The 24,257-nt window shown below is 46.3% G+C and overlaps 1 protein-coding gene across 1 annotated transcript in view; it reads left to right on the plus strand.

The window, feature by feature from the left end:
* Positions 1-24,257, plus strand: part of CNTNAP4 (contactin associated protein family member 4) — a 1,879,337-nt gene that overhangs the window by 1,820,124 nt on the left and 34,956 nt on the right. Inside the window, exon 21 of the mRNA XM_086961154.1 lies at positions 2,410-2,497. Coding sequence (XP_086817280.1) covers positions 2,410-2,497 — 88 coding nt within the window. The remainder of the gene's footprint in view (positions 1-2,409; positions 2,498-24,257) is intronic.

Below are 24,257 nucleotides of genomic sequence, written 5' to 3' on the forward strand. Positions count from 1 at the left end.
CAAAGATGATTATGTAATGCCATTTGTGGTATTTTACCCCAGCAATGTATATTGCAAATTACTGTATTGTATTTAGTAGAGTGTGTGTAATAAATGTACTTCTCCTTTTTCTAAAGAAAAAGTACTGACTGGACATTCATTTATTGGGTGTTATTGCATGCCAATGAGTGGTGATTACTAGTCCACGCCACCTACCCTAAGTAGGCGTTGGATTCCTCTGCTTCGCTACCCTGTGAGAGTCAAGCCCTACAATTGAGTGCTTGATTCCCATTAAGGAAAAGTGTGGACCTATTACTTGAGCAGGCCAGAAAACTAATTAACCAGCTTCCAAGATGGCATTCTATATTATATTATATTGTTCCCTAGCAAGGTATTTTAGTTTGAACTGCTGCAAAACTGTGGGTGAAGCTTCCTAGTTTGATTACATTCCTTGTTTCAATGGGCAGTCATTTCAGAGTGTTCAAGTGGCCATTTTCCTAAACACCTTGAACATTGAAGTGGCCAGGTGAAGAGTGCCTAGAAGAAAACTAGGTGTTGTATAGGGATTACTACTAGTAGGGAGTTGTACTAAACTGTTCAAGCAAGGTCTAGGTCCTGAACTGTGTGCATGTAGTTGGCTTCTTAGATGAACTGCTTTATGCTTCTCAGCAGTCTGAGTTGTGATTGTGCTCACTTTGCTAGGAAAAGGGGGCCTATTTATCAAACTTTCATGCAGCCCAGCAAGCCGCCTTGCTGCGCTGTGTGAAAAGGCAATGATGTGCCGTATTTAACATTATACTCTGCATTCCTGTCGTTTACTTGTGCTGGCACCCTTTTGGCTGCCTAGCACCAACGCAGGCTCCCTTGCATCGTGGTGCAAGGCTGCCTGCATTGTTTGCAGGTTTGTTTTTGTGCTGGAAGGAGCCCCTTCCAGCACAAAAACCACCCGCAGAGGCATTTTCCGCTTTTTAGGTGTGCTGCAGAATACAGCAAACTTAGAAGGAGGAAACAACGAGGAGAATAAAGATATTTCTCTTTGTTGGGAGGCCTAGCATTTTGAAGCATCCCCAGGATTACCAGTGTTGGTAAATCTGGGAACGTGTCAAAATCCATGGGTGAATGTGTGGGAACACCCACACTCCACCCATGGAATGCCTCCCTGGGGCAGAGTAATGCAACACAGCAATGTGCGCTGCGTTGCTTCAGATTCATCAAATTCTACTTTTGTGTTGCGTCTCCCTTGCGCCCCCTCTGCGTGGCACAAGGGCAATGTAATCCATTCATAAATAGGACTCTCAGTCTGTACCTTCACATTTCAGTGCTTGTATAGGATGAAGCCAAAGATGTTGTAGAGTCGACAATGGTTGTATAGTAATATTTTATCTATCTCTTTGTTTGCCTTAGTAGCCCGGGATGAAGAGAAACTGTGTCTGTCTAATCACTGGAATTGACTCTACTTGAACCCAAGCGTTTGGGCGCTCAGAGGAATTGCTAAATAATCGTGAGGTCCAGCCTCTAGTTGTGAACAAAAGATCTGCTAGCTTAACCTCTTGCATGCTGCCGCGATTCCGCACCTGTGCGGCAAAATCACGAGTGGGCGAGTTCATGACGGCCCCCAGCCGTCATCAGCACACGAGCACCGTAGTGCATGACGGATGGGGGCCGTCATCAGCATGCAAGGGGTTAAGAAGTCTCTGAAGGACTGTAGAATAGGAATTTTCAAGATTGTGAACTGCAGTAGGATATGTTCTAATGGCGGCCTTTCTTGTGACACTCTGTCATGTCAGGAGACATAGGGTACTCTGGCCGCACCATCATTCCGAGACAGATTAATCACTGCGATAGAAACAGTAAGCCGTTCTGATTGGCATACGGAACCAGTTCTTAAAAGCACCAATTTTATTACAGACAATGATATTCATTATATCCCCAGGGTAAAATCCTTGTGAATTTATGAACATTCAGCATGTCTCAAAAGAAGTGTTTTAAAAACGGTAGCAATTATAAAAAGTCATTAGCATTTCAAAGTAAAATTAATTCAGGCGGTGTCATTTGAGTCTCGGGTCTCCTATGCAATGGTGGGATACGATATGTGAAACGTATTTCGTCAGAAAAATAAGAGCTGTTTCTTTAGAAAAAATAGTATTTTATAGCTTCACTTCATTAGATATTCTATTTAAAATTCAGTTGTAGTTGAAGGAAAGAAAGGTGTTTGAAATCGTTTACGTCTGTTCAGGTGCATCAGGATTTGTGTCAAGCTCCAAAATGTTCTGTAAGCTTTTCTGTAATTGCTAATGTTTTCTCTCTTGAATTAACAGTCATTTGCTTTGAAACTAACCTGTCTTCTTTTTCTCTTTTTGCATCTTTCCTGTCTTCATTCCATTCCCTTTTTTATTTGTATATGTTCATGTTTTGCTGAACGTTTTGTAGGTTAACCAATATGCAGTAGTAAGATTCATTCTAACTTCTGGTACAGAGTTCAGCGCAATCAAATCCTTTGTGCTTGGAAAGATATTAGGTAGGTACAAAAACCCTTTTTTTCCAAATTGATCGCAGCTGTCACATCCCCGAGAAAGTGTGGAGCTCATGGAGCAGAAAAAGCCTTATGTCAGTGTTAATTAAATGCAGACAATCAAGGCAGGCACCGCACTCCTGTCAAAGTGCACACACAATCTCAGCTAAGTGCTTCCTGCAAAAATGAGCAAGTGGAATCCATTAAAAATAATTTCACACTTATATCTACCAGTTCCCAATCAGACAGCCAGGAACACTATGTTTTTCGCACGCTCTGAAAAGATAACTAGATACATTTGTAGAAATTATTTGCCGTTCTTCATTGAAGTACCCCACTAGATGCTTCACGACGAGAGGGATAAATAAAGTGTATCAATTTACATTGGAAACAACGAGGCTACTGCTAATTTCAGAGTATTTATTCATTTATTTTTTTGCTTTCACATAGCTGCCTGATATATATATATTTTTTAAAACACCAAACACATGTCAGCTGTTTGCTAACCAGTAAGGCGGTGTTTCTTAGGTTTTGTTGCAGAAAAGGAAGAAGCTGTTATTAACAGATAATGCTGTCATTTAATATATTATTAGGTACACATTCGTTTTTTGTTTCAATACCTTTGCCATCCTACTTAAATGTTGTATGGCGCAGCTGGTTGGGTATAGAAATAATAAAACAAATTATAGAGGAGCCGTTACTGCACATGAAAAAATCATATCTCAAGACAAAAAATGTATTCGGCACAGTAAAATGCATACCATCGCAGATTTATTTGAGACAAAATTGCCCATATGTGTCTGAACATTGTTTCATAAACAGCTAAGTCCCACACTTTTGCTGAAATCTACTGTACCACAGTGTTTTGGAAAGGACACAGTTGTGGGTGTGTGTGTGTGTGTGGGGGGCGGCATGCAGGGTGGAGGGTGGTAACTATTTGCAGAGGTCACCGCTATCATTTTATCTTGCAATACCCCACCACCGAGACAAATAAACACTTGTTCCTGTCTGATGCACCCTTGCATTATCTTCCTAGTAAGCACTTGTGACTGGGGTGCCAGTGCTTTCTTATGATCCTGCTTTTGCTGGTACTATAAAGAAATGACTAAATGTATGAAAAGACTTTTATAATAGTGGGGGCGCTAGAGGGCACACTAGCTGAATGGCCGCTCCTCTGTGAGGCTCCAGCAGCCTGGCATAGATATCCGCTATTGATCCTCTTTCCCCTGCACTCACCCGCCCGAAAATCCCCACGGAGGGTTCGCCAGTGCCACTGCACACTCGGTGCGAGTTTGAAGCTTCTACCCCCTAGGGCTCCGGAGCTGCAGCCTGCGGAACCCCCGGCCGGCGTGAGTCTTGCCACATCGGAGCCTGGGCTCGGCCCCCAGATCTACGCGAGCCCGGAGTTTGCCACGAGGCCAGCAGGCCTGCCAAAACTGGAGGGCGGCGCGACCAGGACTGGCAGTGGCGGCTGCATCGTGAGGAGGCAGGAGAAGACTGCGAGGCAAGTGCTGTGTCCGGCGCGGGGGCAGAGGAGGTGAGGTGCTCTCGCTGGCTTTGCCCTTCCATTCGCGCCACTGCTGCTGTTGGGACAGACGCGACACTCCTGCGCCATATTGGACTGACGGCTTATACCGGCGGGATACCCGGGATTTCCTGCAGCTCGGCCATACCCTTGCCGTGCACATAACGCAATACCCTACCGTTGCCACGGCCCCACCGGGCTGACAGCTCCATCGGCTGGGTGCTGCTGACTTCGCCCTCGAGGTGCTACGTCTTTGGCTGTTGTTCTTGCACGTCACTCCTGGCAGCTACTGGAAACCCGACCTGCACTCCTTTTCACGGTGGGCCGCCCTGGGGGCATTCACCGTGCCTCTCCCCGCCGCCCGGTGCCACGTCTGAAGCAGAGGCGACACTTCCCTACACTGCGTGGGGAGGGGACACTACCCCATTACCTGGCTCCTCTCTGACTACAGTGCAGATAGCGCCCGGAAGACGCGACCAGAAGCGGCGGCTTACTACTTTCCATTGCAGACATGGGGAAGCCGGACAGTCGCCAGCCCAAGCTATAGTTTGATTCTGCGTCGCAGAAGAAGGCGACACGAAATACGGGGAATGCCATACAGCCCCGGAGCCCGGCTACGGAAGCCTCGACATCGGCCCCTCAGGCCCCAGACATGGCCGCCATGATGCAGGAGATGCGCCAGGGCTTTGCAACAGTGGTTGACAAAGTAGATAGACTTTCCTCTAGTGAAGGACTGGGTTCTTTTGGACCCAGCGGTGCCAGGGCACAACACCTGAAACCTTCGTGGGTAACCTGCTCCGGCGTACAAGTCACAGAGACACGGGACACTTCCTTCGGCGTCAAAGAGTCAAGGTTTATTTACTGCAGGGAACACAGAAGTCACAGGAAGTACATCGAGTGTAGTTCGGGGAGACTGCTTCAAATTGTATCTGTGGATCGCTCCTTTTATACAACTTTTACCCATATGATAACATGAGACACAATAGTTTACAACCTGGTTCCCACAAGTCGCTCTTAGAGGGGTCGTTTAGATCACTTTGAAACATACAAGGTCCGGAACATAAGTGCGGAAACATTTGGCGGTTCCCAACTGTAAAAACCCATCTTCCCACCATTAGCAAATTCCAATCAGCAGTAAAGTAGATCGAAACAAGAACGAAGACAGGTGCAGAGGAAGACGGAGACAGTGGGGAGATCGGAGAGGGTGTAAAAAAGGGGGTGTCGAGAAGCACGAGATACAGGCATCAAAGGGACGTGCCTAATGAGATGCACGGCTGAGACAATAAGCTCGTGCGGCAAGATGAGCCTCGAGCGGCGCCGTCTGCCTTACAGTAGCAACCCCCTTGTCATAAAGACACTTTCAAAGAACATGTGTCTTCCGCCATATCTTGGAAGTCCCAGGGTCGCGAAGCGGACAGTGTCCGTTCGCTGGCTACTTGAGGGCAAGAGACAAAATGGATGCCGTATCTAAGATGGAACCCGTGGGTACAGATGAGAAACCCACATAACAAACGAACGGTTTAAGTTAGCACAGCGAAACTGCGCACGCTTACTAAACTCGTCATTTGTGGTTCATAGATACTAGACTCGACCATATTCGTGCGAGTTGAAAACACCACTTACAATTGTCACGGAACCTCAGACGCTCCTTTTGCCCTCATGTAGGCAAGCACTAGTCGGAATCATACTCGATATTCATCAGACCATCAAGATGTCGTTGTAGCATAGCTCTGTCCAATCGAGTCCCCTTGGTAACAGATGGTTGTCTCATACACGTCGTAGCACAGAGGCCACATAAGGCAGGACCACACTGCACACAAAGGCAACACGTGAACAGGAACACTACCACAACCCCGATGATCGTCAGAATCTTCCAACCCCAAGTCGACATCAGGCCCCAAAACCAACCGAATAGCGTCCAATCCCCTACATCCACGTGTATGGATTCGGAGATCTTATGCAACTTCGAGATGGCTTGATAGACAGTTGGAGCATTATCAGGTATGAAAATGCAACAGCTCGAATGGATCACTTTACATACCCCACCGCGATCTGCTAAGACAACATCTAAAACCATACGGTTTTGTAATGTCATAAGTCTCTCCGCCTGAAGTTCTGTGGTGATATTACCAAGGGCACTGGCAGTAATATTAGCTGTCGATTCTACCACTCGAGTCAAATGTCTCAGGTTCCTACTGTTAACCATAGGTCCCCAAAACGGGAGGAAACCCTTGAAAAAGTCTCCTGCCTCTTGACCGGCAGTATCCTCTTCGCTAATTACGCCTCGTACAACTCTAGTCTTATGATAATCGGCATCTACAGTAAACGTCGGAGGCAACAGATTTGCAACGAAACATGAGCCCATGAAGTCTGCGGGCAACCATGTGTATGCACGATCATGACAGATGAAGTACGTACCCTTGGCAGCCAGAAACACGGGGGTCGGGGACATTGGCAGAACGTAACTTTCAGTGCAAGCACTTACTCCAAGTGAGGCTTGCGAGCCACGACCCACAAGACAAAGATTACCAGTGTGGGGTACGACCCATATTGGAAGCGAGCTTTTAAGCTGCTTTTCATTAGTGAACATACTATATTCCCCTCTACTTAGGACCCTATAGGCTTGTACCTCTTCTTTAGGGATGAGAAAAGCATCATGGATCTCGTCTTCCATGTCCTCTATAGCCATCGATAACAGCCTCTGATACGAGGTAGGACCAGAGTATGGGGAACGTTGTTCTGGAGTGGGGTGGAAACCCAGTGCGCTTCGAAACATTGTTTGGAATGCTCGAGCTGACCCTTGGGAACTATACGGTAACACCAGATATGGAATTCCCTTACCAGTAGTATGTGGCATCAACCCACACACCCAACAATTAGTAGTGTTAACCACTAACTGATGCTGATGGAGGAGCTGGATAAAGGAATTGTTGCGGAATTCTACACGTCTAGCCTGTTCGTGTTCCGGTAACATATGAAAAGAATGGGGAGAAGCAGTAGAAGTAAGGTTAGGGTAAGGAGTAGGAGTAGGGGTAGCAAGTAAAAAGTAAGACATAGTGTAATACACCCCACCCGCCAAAAATGCAGAAGCAGTTAAAAACAAAACAAACAATTGGGATACAAAACATTTAGTACGACTAAGTTTCTGCAGCTTGACTCTATATGCCTGAGCTCTTTCCAAATCATTCAGCTTCGAAAATGCCATTTCCCTACGACCGTCCGCAACGTTTCTTGACGCACTTCGTTCTGTGCAGCAGTAGTCAATCCCCAGGAGTTCCTAGGAATCGACGGCCTTTAACCTAGCGTCAAGACCTACTGTCCAGAAGGAAGTACGCGCGCGGCCCTACGGCCCTCAATACACAAAGTATATGTAGCACAATATTTCTCAGCTGTGGAAGGAAAAAGATACAAAGAAAAAACTCAATATATGTACAAAACAATTTTCAATAATACGATTGTCCAAAGCTGATCAGGGGAAACGAGGATATTGCAGTTATCAATTTCAGCAAAGCAAGCAAATTTTATTTGTCCTTAGTATGAGATCTCAAAGAATATCGATGTTTCCCGGGACGTGTCTGCTCGTCGAACAAAGGATCTGTTGAAGAGACAGCGTCCTGCTGATCAGTTCGTTGGTCTGGTCTTGAGTCTTTTGCTGACAAGTGTTCAACAGTGGCTTTCTGCTGCGCTGAGGGTTCTTCAACAAGCTGTGCGTCGCTAAAAGGTACAAACGCCGGCAATTTTTCTGTTTCTGTTGACGCAATGCCTTTCCTCACCCACGGGTCTGCTGACAAAGGAATAGGGACTCGCTTACAGTGGGTAGCATGTACCCAATTTTTCCGCCCCTCAAGACGAACGGCAGTCCTCGTGGCCAGGAGCACCTGGTAAGGTCCGGTAAAGCGGGGGTCCAGATTCTTTTTGCGTGAAAAATTTCGGGTAACTACCCAATCTCCAGGCTGGAGCTGGTGGCCTGGACCCTCCGTCTGCGTCGGCAAGGCGTCGTAAACCTGTTGATGAATTAACCTCAGTTTAGCAGTCAAGTCATGTAAGTAGTCAATCAACATCGGAAACTCAAGATCAGAGAATACACCTGGCCTAGGAACCCCCCACACATTCGCAGGACGGCCGAACACTATTTCATAGGGACTGAGCCCTATTCGGGAGTGTACAGTCGCCCTAGTTGACAGTAATGCTAGAGGCAAAGCATCAGGCCACGAAAGTCCAGTCGTAGCTTGAATCTTCGCTAATTTTAGTTTAAGGGTGCCATTGTACCCTTCAACTAATCCAGCTGACTGGGGATGATTGGCGCTATGGAATTTCTGATTGATTCCAAGGCCCTTACACACACTCTTCATCACACTTCCAACAAACTCACTTCCGTTATCTGACCACACGACTCTAGGCATTCCATACCGAGGAAAGTATTCCTTCAGTAGGATTTTCGCAGTAGACAAAGCAGTGTTGTCTTTGAGGGGATAGGCCTAGATCCATCGGGAGAATGCGCAAACCACAACCAAAACATATTTCAGGTTATTGCATCTCTCCATATGGATGAAGTCCAATTGGATCACCTCAAAGGGATACGAAGGAGGAGCAAAACTGCCAGGAGGAGTTGGGGTTCCTTTGCCAGGATTGTACATTATACACACCATACAATTCTTCACCAAACGTTCAGCACACTTAGTAATTCCATCACTCTTCCACACATCAGCCAGCAACTTACAAATACCTTTCGCGCTAATATGTGCTAACCCATGTGCCATTTGCACAACGGCCAGTACATACGCATCAGGCAACATCCATCTTCTCTGATCCGACAAATCAATCCAGCAACCATTCGCATCCAACCTTCCCGTACTTTCTTTCCACTTCATCTTTTCAGTCTCGGTGGCCTCATTCTGTATTGCTTTCACACTCTCTATGGTATTCTCACACATACTTGATTCTGTAGGCCACCTAACCGAACTCGTCACATACATTCGAGTGCTAAGGTTCCGGGCAGTCAGTCGACGGAACAACATTCGCGTCACGGGCATTCCGGAGTCGACCAACACAGGGAAGATGGAGTTGTACATAGAGAGACTACTTACTACAGCAGTGGGGGCGGAGGCTCTTTCGAATCAATTTATTGTGGAGCGCGCTCATCGCTCTCTTGGGCCTCAACCCAAACCTGGAGCCCTGCAAGACCCATAATTGCGCGTCTGCTCAACTATCGAGATCGCGATGCGGCGCTACGAGCAGCCCGGGCGAACCAGAACCTGACGTATGATGGAGTGCCCTTCCTCATATACCCTGACTTTACCCCGGTGGTTCAAGAACAACGGCGGAAGTTCCTTGCGGTCAAGAGGAAGCTACGGGACCTGCAGATTGACTATGCCCTCTTGTACCCGGCCAAACTACGTGTCACCCACCAGGGCACGCAGCACTTCTTTCTCAATCCCCAACAGGTCGAGGACTACATTAAGACTTTGCCTAAACGACAGAGAAGACCTGTGGACGCTGAAGACTTAAATGCATCTGGTCCCGAGTAAATAACAGATGGCCTCATATTGTGCTTGATCCCGAGCGCGATTGGATATTCCTCGATCCCTCCCTGCACAGGGGGTCTACTCCTTCTCTGCGGTGGCGGCGGATGCCCTCGGGGTGCCATGGACGGGTGTTTGACTGCAGGTGGTAATGTATGCCAGGCCCCCACCCCCTTACTCCCTCTCTGCTCCGGATGGAGACCCTAGGGGTGGACTTGTGCGGAGTGGGAGGACTGGGGGTGGTGAAACGTGCACCTCTGATGGCCCCTACGGGGTGTTCCCCAATGACATTGACTTTGATTCTGTTTTGTTGGATGTTTCCTTGTTTTGTTTTGGTGTATGGGTGGGGGGTGGGTCTGGGGTACTGGCGAGTTGGGGCAGCTTCAGTGGTGGGGGGTGGTGGACTGATGACCTGGCGGAACGACAATGCACCAGGCACGGTTTGGCTCCCTTTAGAAGAGCCGGGAGATCCTGTCCTACATGGTTGATTGCTGAGAAATGTTCTTCCTATTCCAGGTCTTGTCCTTTGGTTGGGACTTTCGGGGGGGAGGCGGGTGTGGGGGTGTGTTGGGGGTACTGTTGGGGTTCAGTTTATAGCATGTGCATAAGGTGTCTTGAACTCATTTGCTTGCCCTATGGGGGGCGACTTGGATATGGCCTGGGGATGGGGGGGCGGGGTGGCTGTGCTATGTGTTATCCGGGGCTGCGCAGTGTCACGGGTGGGGAGAGTGCTCCCTCGGTGTTCAGCTCCCTATTCCCTCTAGGTGTAACTGGGCCGGTTGGATTGAGTTGTGGACTGTTTGCTGCTTTCAATGTTTGGGCCGTACTACGCGCTCTCATCCTGCATGCATTTCTTCGAGATTATACATGGGTGATACACGCTTAAATGTGATTACTTGGAATGTGAGAGGGTTGGGGGATCATAGGAAGAGGAGTCAGATATTGAGCTACCTTGATCGCCACAACGTTCACATTGCTTTCCTACAGGAAACGCATTTTGCACCCCACAGATCGCACCCCTTTGGAAGTAGATGGGCTTCATATACGGTCTTCGCTAATTACTCCTCATATGCGCGGGGCACGGCCATTCTGGTTAAGCGGGCTACGCCTTTTCAACTGGCTGGCTCCAAGGCTGACCCTCAGGGGCGGTAATGCTTGATGTGGGGTAGGCTGGGGCACATGCCAGTGACACTAACGTCTTGTTATGGGCCTAACACAGATGACCCACAGTATTTTACTGCTTTATGGGCTGCGATAGTGGAGACAGGGCCGCAACACCTCATATGGGGTGGGGACTTTAATACAACCTTACACCCCCCCTTGGATAGGTCACACCCCGCCCCCCACCACTACACTAGCGGAAGAGAGGTTCTTAAGGCGACTATAGCCGGTAATAATCTTATAGATGCCTGGCGCTCACACTGTGGGAATAGGGAGGAAGGTACACACTTCACAGCGCAGGCTAAGTCATGGGCGCGACTCGACTATTTCCTCCTGACCTCACAGCTATACACGGCACTGGTGCACGCGACGCATCTCCCTAGGACATATTCCGACCATTCCCCCGTCCTTATTACGTTGTCCGGCTCTGAACTGGGGCCACCAGTGACGGCGTGGCGTATGCAGCCCTCTATGTTATTAGATTCCGAATTCCAGGAAGAACTTCGAGAGGAATGTTTAGATTTTTTTAAACGTAATAAAGATTCTGTCCAGGACGTTGAGACCATATGGGACGCCTTTAAGGCCACGCTCCGGGGTGTCTTTATTTCAAAAGGCTCGGGAGTAATCAAGAGCATATTGCATAGAATACGCACTCTGGAGTCTGACCTACGAAGTGCAGAGAACAGCCTCAGAGAAAACCCTGACAATGCAACCCTCGCTGCCATACGGGACAAACTCTCGGAATACTCCGAGGAGGCGGCTCGGGAGGTGAAATTTAGGAACAAGTACTGGGTGGCCAGAAGATATGGTGAGGGTGAAAGACCTGGGAAGGCCCTGGCAGCAACGGTTAAACTAATGCGCTCACCGACCGTTATATTAGAACTTGAGACGGCTGAGGGGTTAATACTCAGGGACACCACAAAAATTCTGAATGAATTTGTGCGTCATTATGGTGCGCTATATTCCACTAGCAGGACGGGCGGACTTACGCTGGACGATTATCTGGCGGACGTGTCCTTGGGGTGGTTGAGCGACGCACAGAGAGCCTTCCTGAGCGCCCCGTTTGAACTGGATGAAGTCAGGGAAGCTATCATGCATATGAAATCGGGTAAGGCCACCGGGCTGGATGGTATCCCTATTGAATTCTACAAAACGTTTATTGATTTCATGGCGCCGGTGCTGCGGGAAGTCTATGAAGACGCGCTGGAGGTGGGACATCTCCCAGCCTCCATGAGAATTGCCCTTATTACGTCCCTACTCAAGCCTGGTAATTCCGCTACTAGCTGCGACTCCTATAGGCCATTGTCCTTATTAAATTGTGACGTGAAAATTCTTGCGAAATTGATTGCAGCGCGCATCAGCCTCCTGCTTCCTGACCTGATACTTCCAGACCAGGCCGGATTTGTCCCTGGTAGGGCGACGTCGCACAATCTCCGTACCTTTTTCTCGGTCTATGACTCCGTCCACGAGGACCTCCCTATGGCAGCCATTTTTTTAGACGCCACCAAGGCATTTGACTCACTCGAGTGGGACTATGTGTTCAAAGTTCTAGAACGAATGGGATTTCCACATATCTTTATTTCCTGGATTTGATTATTGTACACGCGTCCGGTGGCCAGAGTCCTCATTAATGGGAAACTTTCTCCTGACTTCCCGGTTTCCAGGGGAACGAGGCAGGGTTGCCCCCTGTCCCCACTCCTTTTCGCTATTGCCACTGAACCCCTGGCTGCTAAACTACGACAGCATCATCGAGATAGTGCCCTACGCTGTTTTCAGAGACAAATACTTATCTCCATGTATGCTGATGACATCACTCTTTATGTTCGCCACCCAGGCGATAACCTGCATCCCATACTCAGGGAGTTTATACGGTTTGGTGCCCTTTCGGGGGTCCAAATCAACTGGTCTAAGCCATGTATCTTCTCCCTCACTGCCTCGACACGTCCGTTTCCGCTTGAGTACCCGCTTGCTTGGTGTGAAGGTGATTTTAAGAACTTGGGTATACATATAGAGAAAGATAGAGAGGAGCTGATCCGTGCTAATTATGGCACTGTGATGGATAGGATAGGCGATAATATATCCAGGTGGATCACACTCCCCCTTTCCATGGCTGGGAGGGCCTCGTTAGTTAAAATGGTAATTCTCCCACAACTTTTGTACCTTTTTTTGAACATCCCGTTTCATCCCGGACCCCATTTCTTCCGGCTTCTGCGCTCGGAACTGCTCCGACTGGTATGGGGAGGGAAGACGCCCAGGCTCAAATGGGAGATCCTGGTCCGACCATACTCGCAAGGGGGCTTTGGAGTCCCAGATTTTGAGCTTTACTATCGGGCTGCTCAGGCTCATTATGCATATTTCTGGGTGCATTAGCAGAGATATATGCCTCAACTGGCGGCTGAACACTGGTTGGCCCACCCGACCCCCATTGAAGGCGCGTTCTACTCGCAGATTGAAGGCAGGGACAAGACCCCCAACATGGTGTCTAGCACGGTGACGGCTTGGAGTACCATTACTTTGAAGCTCGACCTCCACCTCCTCTATGCTCCCCTCTTGCCACTGGCCTACCACCCACAGCTCCCGCTCTTGCAGGAGACTGGTTTTCGAAAACTGTTGAAAAAAATACATGTCACTACATGGGGGGACCTGTACCATAATGGCACCTTCCGCACCAGGGACCAGTTGTACGAGGGCATACAGCCGACGCCTTTAGACTTATTTTACTATATTAGGCTCAGGCACGGGCTCCAAGCCATCACACCTGACTTCCCCTGCGAGCCCCCACTACTACTTCCCCTACATAACCTACTGCTTCATGACAAGCCCATTAAACTGGTATCCACACTCTATAGATCTGTCCGTGCCACCATGACTTACAATACTCTACCTGCCAGGCACAAATGGGAACAGGATCTGGCTATGCCCCTTACGGATGAACAATGGGAATTTTGCCTGCAACAGACCGAGCGCATTTCTTCTAACAGCCGGTACCGGATAATTCACTACAAGTTCCTACACAGACTATATCATACTCCAGCGCGTCTACACAGATTCCAGCTGAGGCCAACAGACACATGCGACAGATGTGGGGCTCCTGGGGCTGACTTCCTTCACCTTGCGTGGGGATGTGCCGAGGTGAGCCGCTACTGGGCTCAGGTGTTTCAAGCACTGTCCAAAATGATCCACATGACGGTAGACCCGTCCCCATTGGTGGCTCTACTGGGGTATGCTGCGCCTCTTCAGGCGGCTCACCGTAAATATGTGGCGCTGGCTATGCTTCTGGCTAAACGGAGGGTGGCCTGTAGGTGGGGAAGAAGAAGGGCGCCCAAGTTTAAGGATTGGATGAGTGATATGGTATACTGCCAAGAACAATTGCATACTTATTCTGAACTGCTCCCCCCAAACTCTAGGCCTACTGACATCTGGGCCCCATTGCAATGTTATTTGATAACTGACCCTTTGGAAACAGGCAGCACTGGTGGTTAGGATGGTGGGACATTGTGGTATCGCTTTCTAAACCTGTGTTGTAGGTCCCGGACTGACCTGTTGCGGTCTGGTATGATGTGATTATTGCCTCTCCCCCTCCCCCCCCCTCTCCCCCGCCTCCCCATCTATAACACGTCTGTAGATCGCTTGTACCCCCACCGTATTGCCCGGGCAACTGCCGGCCTAATGGATTCAGTAATGAGCCTTCATTACTGTCTTTGTAGACTCATGGCTAGCCTGCTGTATGCCTCACACAGACTGATATATCTGCTCTAGTGCCCGACCTGCGCGCCTCCCCCCCCCCTCCCACCCCCCCCGGGTTCACTAAGACACTGCACATGTTAATGTTACCTTTCTATAAAAAACTATCAAAAATTGCAAAACGCACTGATTGCGCTATGTGGATGCTGCACTTGTCACTTTGATGTTACAGATGGCGCGATTGTATTCGCATTGATGCGCTTTTGTTGTTACTTGTGATATATATATGCATTGATAGCGGCCGGCCTCCGGGTTGTTGGCGAGACGCAGTGTAATCCTGACAATGCTCAATAAATGTTTTGCACCAAAAAAAAAAAAAAAAGACTTATATAGTGCACAGCATGGAAACCATCATTAGTGGTTATTTGACCCGCAACCGTAAACATTGGAATACAATTAATTTCAAGGAGACAGCAGCAGAAGGAGCTGGCATGTATCCAAGCATATTCAGCAGTGTTAGACCTGTCATCATTACGGTGGTCTTCCCCCAAAAGTTTGCTGTTTACCTCCACATTTTGTGGAATCTTTTGTTGGCCATAAGACTCTGCACACTGTACCACTGCTGACCGACGAGTGCTAAAGTTCATGTGCTTCTTCCCTAAACATGTATCTAATTGGTGGATATCTGATTGCCATATCTAATTTACATTTACCCTTTTAAAGTGGCATGCTATATACCCAGGGCTTGTAAATGAAATGCTACTAGTGGGTTTGCATCACTGATTGTGCCCCCCACACCAGTAGCCTTTCATACCAGTGTCAGCCTGCCATTGCAGTGCCTATATTCAGTTCACAGCCACTTTGCCCTGGCATTGAAAACTACTTGCCAAGCCTTAAAGTCCCCATTTACTAAACATAAATCACCCTTAAGGTAGGTCCTAAGTAGCCCTAAGTGCTGAGTGCTGTGTCCGTAGAAGGTAGGACATGTTAAGTTTTGCATGCACTATTACTGGCAAATAGTTAAATTCATTTTTCACTACTGTGAGTACTACTCCTCTCTTAGGCTAGCAATGGGTATTCCCTTATAAACTTTAAAGAGGTAATTCATGGTCAGAGGGGAGTAGCTGTTTCAAGTTTTATATCTTTGGAAAGGTAATAACTCCTCCTTACTTGTGTAGTTGGATTTAACAATACTGTTTAAGAAATTGCACTTTTAGAAAGTGGATATTCTCTGCACTTACTGCTCTATGTGTCTGCCATCCTGACTCCAATACACATCTGGGGTGGGTGACAGCCACACTTTGTGCATTCCCTCTAGACATCCACAAAATCAGGAAGAATAGGTGTGCATGATCACCCATCTAAATACATCTGCATTCTGATTTCCTTGCCTAAACAGCATCGCCACTGCACCAGCTCAGAGAGATTGACGCATCCCTCGACCGCATGGAAAAACCTGGCACATCTCTCTATGGTACCAACACATTGTGGCCCGCGTTTCATCTGTGGAAGTGACTCCTCGTAATTAGCACATGGAGAGGATTGACATATACTCGACTTGTGGGACCAGTGTTGATGCATCTCACAACACATCTCGATGTTGCGACCAGGAAATGAACCTCCTTCACTGGGGCCTGCTTGGGTCCTGTAGCCAGGCTATGCCTCATCATGGTCGGCCCAAACTTTGACTTTTCCCTGGTCCAGCGCTACCAGATGACCGTTTTTAGCAATATTTGCTTCTAAAATCAATATCTCACCTTGTACTTATTGGAGATTTACCATTTTGGTCTTGAAAAATGTATAACATTGTTAGCTAATTTTCTAAGCCTGTGTGAAGTCCTTTTGTGGAGTTTTCATTGTGATATTTTGTGTTTTTTGTACTGCACAAATACTTTACACATTACCTCTTCTGATGAGCTTGATTGCTCTGTGCCAAGCTACCAGAGGCTGAGCACAGGTTATCTTTTAGTGTGTCTAGCTTACCCTGACTAGAATGGTGATTCCTGCTTGGATAAGGAGCAAACTTCTGCCAACCAGAAACTCTACTTCTAACAGGCAGCTAAATGTGTGCTGTCATGGCACCCTGGTGCCCTTATTGAGCTTGTCTTGCTCTATTTGAACTCTTAGTCAATTCAAGCAGGACTCCTTTGCATTCCGCATTCTAGTCCCAGTGTTTTCCTAGGCTTATCCTGCACCTTTTATGCCACATCCACAGACAGTGGTCTCCCTTGATACAGCTGGATACCATTAATTATTTCAGACACCCCACCTACATAATGCCCAAGCAGGGAGACCATAAAGCTGAGCAAGAAAAAGCAATGTAATTCTGACAGATAGCCACTAAGCCTCAGAGCTGGTGGAAGAGAAGAGCTTATGGTTTTGGTGCATGCTTAACGAGTCAAAAAGTGACTGAGTACACTGAGGTTAATCTGTTCCTCACCTGTTCCTCTGCACTTCCTTTCTTTTATTAAACTCTTTTTTGCTAATTTATATTTATATATTTATATATGTTATTTAATTGCTTACAGGTTTTTGTTGAGCTAGTGGAAGACTGCCCATCTGTTGTCCAATGCAATGTGTTCCAACACGCCGGTCCTAGTGCCCATGAAATAAGTGGCATGAAATGTCATTTCCAGACATATTTTAATACACTTCACATGCTGCCACAGTGTTTCTAGAGTGCAGTTGCTGCTGTTTTGCAAAAGAGCCAATCATAACACCGTTATTATTCATGAATATTGCATTTGTCAAACAAAATGCTAAATAATGCTTATAGAGGGTCCAGAGCTATATGGTGTTGTAGTCCACATGGTGGGGCATGAAGTCTCAAACTCTCAAGTTGAAGTCCTCTGTCCAACGAAATGCACTATAGATAGGTGCTTCAACTCACAAAGACCCAAGGCAAGAACAAAGAGCCTGTCTTGATGTGTAAGGATTTACGCATGGCCTTGAAAGATTTGGTAGAGAGATCATTATCAAAATACAATTTACAATATCCTCACTCCAATAACCGGCCATAACATTGAGTATGGGTGCAATTATACATTCTTTAACAATAGAAGGATACTGTAATGTTTAACATTGGCTCCAAAATGCTAACACTACCTGGAAAATAGGTTGAAAGATGGTGAAAGAAAATATGAAGGAATATACCCATTTCTGACAGCTGAATCCAATGCAAGTAATCCTGGACACGATCAATAGACTAAGGAAGAGTTTGGAAAGGCACTGATCAAGAGAAAGTCAGACAAGGGTACAAGAGGCCAGTTCCTTTCAGCAAAATGATTATTTTAAGCTTACTATTGTCTAATTATAAGTCAAGGGTGGTTAATCATATAGTCATCCAGACAATTACATCATGGAGTCCTATACTTGGCCTATTATTGGTTCTATTATTGGCATAATTGAGCAGTCTTTGTGTTATTTGTGATATTATGTTGTGGTGTTACTTGCCTCATCTATTTCTGGTATTTCGCTCAGTTTACACAGCTTCTGCGCTATCTCTGCCCTGACCATTTCCTCTGTTTTGCTCGCTGTGCAGTTGATCCCACCCTTCCTCCTCCCTGACAGCCGATCCGACCTCCCAGGACTCCTTATAGAGATCACAGTGCTGCCGGCACATCAAAGGCAAGTCTGTCTGTGCTCATCCGTGCCTGGACCGCAACCAGTTCCGGAACGCCTGGTCCTTCTCCCAGACACAATAAACCACCAAGGAGCTCCTGGCCCTGAACCCCGAACACCGCTTCACATCCTCCTCAAGATCAACCAAGGGAGTCTTCTCATGCTGTCACTGTTGCTTCTCGTGCAACACAGGACTACCTGCCAGGACTCGACCCAGCACTGTTTCCACACAGAGCAACACGGACAACCAAAACTCACTCTGATGCATCCTGCTCAATGCCCACTCCCTCCGCAAAAGCACCATTTAAATATGGGACACCATCACAACCATCTCCCCGGATGTTGCCTTCATCATGGAAACCTGGCTCAATGCCTCCTCTAACCCCAACATGGCCACCGCCACCCCGACGGCTATAAGAAGATATACCTTGACTGCACCAACAAAATCGCCATAATCATTAAGGAAACCCTCTGCTGCTCTGCTACAGATGAACATCCAAAGCAGCTTGTGAACCAGCTCAACTTTCCACACTAGACCAAGACCACGATAAGGGGCACCCTTGCCTACAGACCCCTGGAATCCCGACTGGCCTTTTGCGATTCCTCCTACCTCATCGCCCCCTTGCTATAGACACCCACCACTACATCCTACCTGGCAAACTCAACTTCCAAGTCAACAACCCCAACAATGCCAACTCCATCACCCTCTGTGAGAACCTCAACAACAGAGGACTCACCCAACTAGTCACCAAAGCAACGCACAAACCCAGCTACACACTTGATGACATCTTCACATCCAGTGACAGAATGAGATTGACGTACATCACAGAACTCATCTGAATCAACCACACCATCATCCACTTCACAGTTGCTGACATACAGCACACCAGACCAACAACCACAACCTCCCCCACTTCAGCTGGGGCAAAGTTAATGAGACCCTATTGACACAGACCCATAGCACCTCTAAACCTGAAACATCAACAGACCTCAACCGGGCCATCCAGAACTTCATCACATGGATTATCAAATCCGCGGACTCAGTCGCCCCACTAAAACCAGCCAAAGCCAACAAGACCACCAAACAAGCCAGATGGTACACATCAGGGCTGAGAATCACCAAGCATCAATGCTATAGACTAGAGAGGCATGAATTCTTACAAACACCCACATTGACTGGCAATGCTCACAACCTGGGCATCATCACCAGTAGCCAAATGACCATGAAACACCAAATCAAAGCATTGCCTCTTCCTGATTCCACACTCTCCTCATGCCCCCAGAATCTTCATCCACTCAGCACCAGAAAGACAATTACACAGACACTTGTCACCATACATCTTGACTATGGAAATGACCTTTATGCCAGAATCTCCACCCATCTCCTCAGATGACTCCAAACCATACAGAACACTGCAGCCAGACTCATCTAGGACTTCCACAAATGGACCCACATGACCTCACACCTGAGAAACCTCCCCTGGCTTTAGTTCAGAAGAGATGCCAGTTCAAGATCCTTAAGCATGCCTACAAATCCTTACACAACAAGGGACCATCCGACTTAAACATCAAATTACATTTCGTCAGCCCTCAAAATACCTGTGTTTTACTTCACTCACTCTCATCCACACCCCATGTAGCCACCACTGTGGGGGACGCTTCCTCCCCTACATCGCCGCCAAGGCCTGGAATGACCTGGCCCTCCACCACCGGACTGCATGCACCCTGGAAGTCTTCAAGAAGAAACATAAGACCTGGCTTTTTGACTAAACTCCAGCAGCATCAGTGCCATATACCCTTAGGTGTGATAGCACTGGGCTATACAAATAGTGATTGATTGATTGGAATATGTTTAAACATACCATGCCATTAATGCTGACTGGTGTTTACCTTCAGGTTCTTATTCTCACTCCAACCTAGGTATCACATGAGCACAAAGATTCCATTTGGACAATGGGGTTAAATTTTGGAGCCATATTATCTTCAGACTTCAAGGGTACATTGGTACACGAGTCCTGAAAACTAGGGTTTGGTTACCTTAAGAACTAACAGTAACGAAGAGTGGTAGAGGGGTTCCTGATAAGCTACAGGGGCAGTTCATGGTTCACACTGTCACTGGACTAGCTGCTGTCTATAATAACACGCTTTTTAAAAATCATTATTGACAGTTTGCAGTATAAAGTTATTGAGATGGCATGTGTGACAGTCGGAAGATGGTAAGATCAAAGGAGACTGAGAAGCATCTCCCAGCTATGTCCAGTAGTAAAATCTATTCTTGAAGTCCCAATTCCAGGTGCAGTTGGTCAACACCAAATGCATAGAATAACACCCTAAGCTACCAAATCAAAGAAAAATATTTCAGCCCAGCTAAAGACCAAATGGGGTTTGCATTTTGGAGATGAAAAGTGCAAGTCATCAACTTATGATCATTTGGAAATGCATCAGTGTACAAAGTACAACCTCTCCTGTCACATAGGCAACATTTTGAGATTAAAAGTATCCATGACACTGATTACTAAGCTGGATCAATGAACTTCCGTCACTTTAAGAGAAATCTGGTAACTGCAAACATCAGAAGAAACAAAGATTGCCTTGCCGAAAAAATGTCTGGAATGATTCAGATACAAACAAGGCACTGATAATGTCTGGTCCATTGACATAAAGATTGTCAGGAGAGTTGTCAGCCCTCAGAACTGTCCCTGGTGGAGAAAGATCCAGTGCAGCAGGCGTGCCCATGGCGGTACAACAAGCTTGATTATTCTTTGTTCAAATTTACAGCATTAAAAATATGCATCACATTCTGATACATGCAGAATTTTGGGCCTGATTTAAATATTTGCAGTAATGGTCCCGCCATGACTTTTTCAATGGCTTCACCACCCGCCTATTTGGTGGTCAGCCTGCTTTATTTAGATGTTGTTGGGTCCATGGACGAAAGACCGCCAGAGTCCGGCCAACTTTGCCAGGAATGAAGCAGCTGTCGGTGGTAGTTCAGCCAAGATGACTGCCGAGCAATTCATAACTTGGCTTTCCGTAGAGACAAAAGTGGCAGGCATACCTCCTACTTCAAGTTGGTGTAATCAAAGGAAATTAGATAAGAACTTGCCATTTTTTACTGTTTTCCACTTCCATCTTGAATCATCATCCATGTCCCTTCTTTGCTGCTCCGACTTCACCATGAAACCAAATGACGCTGTTGTCATCAATATCTAAGGTGAGAAACTTTTACAATTGCCTTCCCATGAATCACGTGTTGGCAATTGCTGTAACCTTGCGTATGTTAGCATTGCTCTTACATAAAAAAAAATCTTATGCGTAATGCCATAGTGTTCATTTGACAACTTTACAAGGTAAAATAAACACACCGGCATTGATACTTAAAAAATATATATTGGGTGAGCATGCAATAGTTTGTGTATGTTGTTTGTATGGAATGCAATATGTAACACAAATGGGCATAACACAATAAGTTGTAGTTACCAATCTCCACTCCACCAGGGACTCACTCTGTCAGGCACAACTGGGACATCTAAATAGGCTAAGCAGAATACCGCTGTTCTGATGGTGATGGAGCCAGCAGAGCCAGCACACATCGAAATACAGCGGGTGGGATGCCATCAACTCAATGGAGTACTTTGAATCTCCATCATAGGGCAATGGCAGAAGTACAGCCCAGATCAGAATCAGGCCCTAAGTATAGAAATCACAGAGTCCCTATGTGATCCCTTGTTTTCCAGATGAAAACTAAGAATTTGTCTTTATTTAATGGGAACAATGCATTTCTCACTCATTTGCAGCCACTTAGAATTGGTGCCATGATGTTTTATGAAAACTGCTTTATTTCAAGAAGTGTTAATCACATCTGTGTTACCAGAGCAACAAGCAGCCTTCCTGTGTGACTTGGCCCTCTGGACAGGGTTACCCCACATGTCTCCCTTGCTTGGCTGCACCTGCTTTTTGACTTTCAGGACTCTGCACTTTTCCCATGCTTAACACGGGTAAAGTGCTTGTACTTTCCTATGAAAACATTCCAAAATTAGCCTAATTGGTACATTTAATTCACTTGTAAGTATGTATTATATGGTATTACATATACCGAGGGCCAGTACATAAAATGCTTTTAGTGGGTTGCTAGGTAAGGACAGCTGAGACATCCCGTTCCCCGGATCAATTGCTGTGCTTAACGCAACATAAACAATGAGGCCAATCTAAAATTCCCGCACTTGCCTTCCAGAGCTCACTCGCCCTCTTTGAACCCCATCGCAGTCAGCGACCCCGAGTCACAAGTAAGTGTTGGGTGATAAGAGGCTGTAAAGTAAATTGCTCTCCCTGAGACCGGTTTATCGCATATCCACTCCTCCTTTCAGGAAGGTTGGATCGTGACGCTGCCACAAAGGAATTGTGTCCCTCTGTCCCGAACCGAGCAGGTCTGAGATAAATCTCCACATTAATAGGTAAGCCTGACTTCGGTATGCAGACGTAATGAGGACTTCCCTGCTTACTGCTTGAGATACTAACCTTCCGCACTACTTTTCCACAGAACCTACCTGCCCTCCATGATTCGATTATGGCCACCAGCCAATGATTAACAAGTAAGCTGCCACCCTTACTTTTAAGACATGAATTTCTCAATTTTGAATCAGGCAGTGACCATCCCCTTACCTTTTTCAGGAAAGGCTACATATACCTCCGTTACTACAAGTAAGTTCCCTAGTTTTTTAACCTAGTCCTAGTTTTACATGTATACAGTACACTTGACACTCATTGGGGTCATTTTTCACACAGGGCCATTGTTTTGATGATTCATTCATTGTCCCGTCGGGCTATTGCATAACCCACAACTAGCTTTTAAGCTGTCATAGGTAAGAGAAGCAAGCTTGAGTGTTGTTGGTTGGAGCGAGGCGACTATAGCTATATTTATGTGCCTAATAGAAAGGTTTTTGCTCTTCCCTCTTTACAGCTTTGTTGTCCTGATGAGAACTCCCCCAGTCATGTGAGTTCGAAACGCGTAGACAATCTATGCCATTGAAGTAAAAGGAGTAAAACAAAATCTTTTTTCAATAAAACTTTATTGATAGGAATGTGTTTTATATGGTTTACTGTGAAGATTTCAATTTCAGTTTGTATGTATATCGAATGAGGAATGGCTGTGCGTGTATGAGAGTATGACTGTTTTTTTAATATAAGAAATGTATATTTTTGTAACAGTATAAATATCTGTTTGTAAATATTGTATAAAATGATATATTGTGTATAGGAGGTCTTGATATGTACAAACATATGGTGAATTACCAACCAACCGTTTTTTTCAAGAGAAAAACTAAAAATAAAATAAAAGATTGATTCAGACATAATTTTGTCATGGTACCATAGTGTTTAACTCGTATGGTCTTTAGGATTTAGCATTTAAATTGTGACAGTACTGGCACTCTCTTGTTCAATTGTGATTTGTGGCTCAGCCTTGCTGTCCTAAGCCAGACCCAGTGGTGGTTTTTTGTTGTTAGTGGGTTGCAGAATTCATTGTGCGACCCACTAAAGTAGCCTTTAGAAATCTTCCCTCAACTCTGCCACGGCACTCTGTATTACCGTTTTAAACTAGCATTTTGACCTGTTAAAACAAACCTTTGACAGGCCAACACCTTCCTTTTTAATACATATAAGTCACCCCTAAGGTGGACCCTTAAAGGCTCATAGGGTTGGTTGCATTTAAAAAGTAGGACCTATTTGTTAAAGTTTTATGTTGTGACATTAAAAAACTCGTAATCAAGTCATTTTTATGCCATTTTAAGGCTAACTCTCACATAGACTAATATTTGGTTACCTTATAACGCTGAATAAGTGCTAATTTCATTTTGGAAACCAATAGAGAAATGCTACTTCCAATGAAAATAATAGTAATTTAAATTCCTATTCAATTGTAAAGTCACATTTTAAATTACTATTATGAAAATGCGTCTTCCTGCCAATGTCCAGGGTAACATGACTGTGAACATCTCTCCTGTGCTGGTTTGTGCATCCTACCCAGACATGGGCACAAAGGGCGTTCTTGAGTTTCAAAGAGTAGCCTCAGAGCTTTGCCCTCCCCTTCCTATCTTCTATGGGCTGACTGCCCTCTCACTGCCAAATGCAGCTCACACCTAGGCCTGCCTGCCGTTTGTTACCTAAGACAATTTGGAACCAAACCCTGCAAAGGGGCAAAGTTAGACAAAGGGGTCTCCCACCCACAGTTTGGCACTGAGATAAAAGTGACAGC

Source organism: Lissotriton vulgaris, chromosome 3_1 (assembly GCF_964263255.1).
Source record: "Lissotriton vulgaris chromosome 3_1, aLisVul1.2, whole genome shotgun sequence".
NCBI classification, from domain to species: Eukaryota; Metazoa; Chordata; class Amphibia; order Caudata; family Salamandridae; genus Lissotriton; species Lissotriton vulgaris.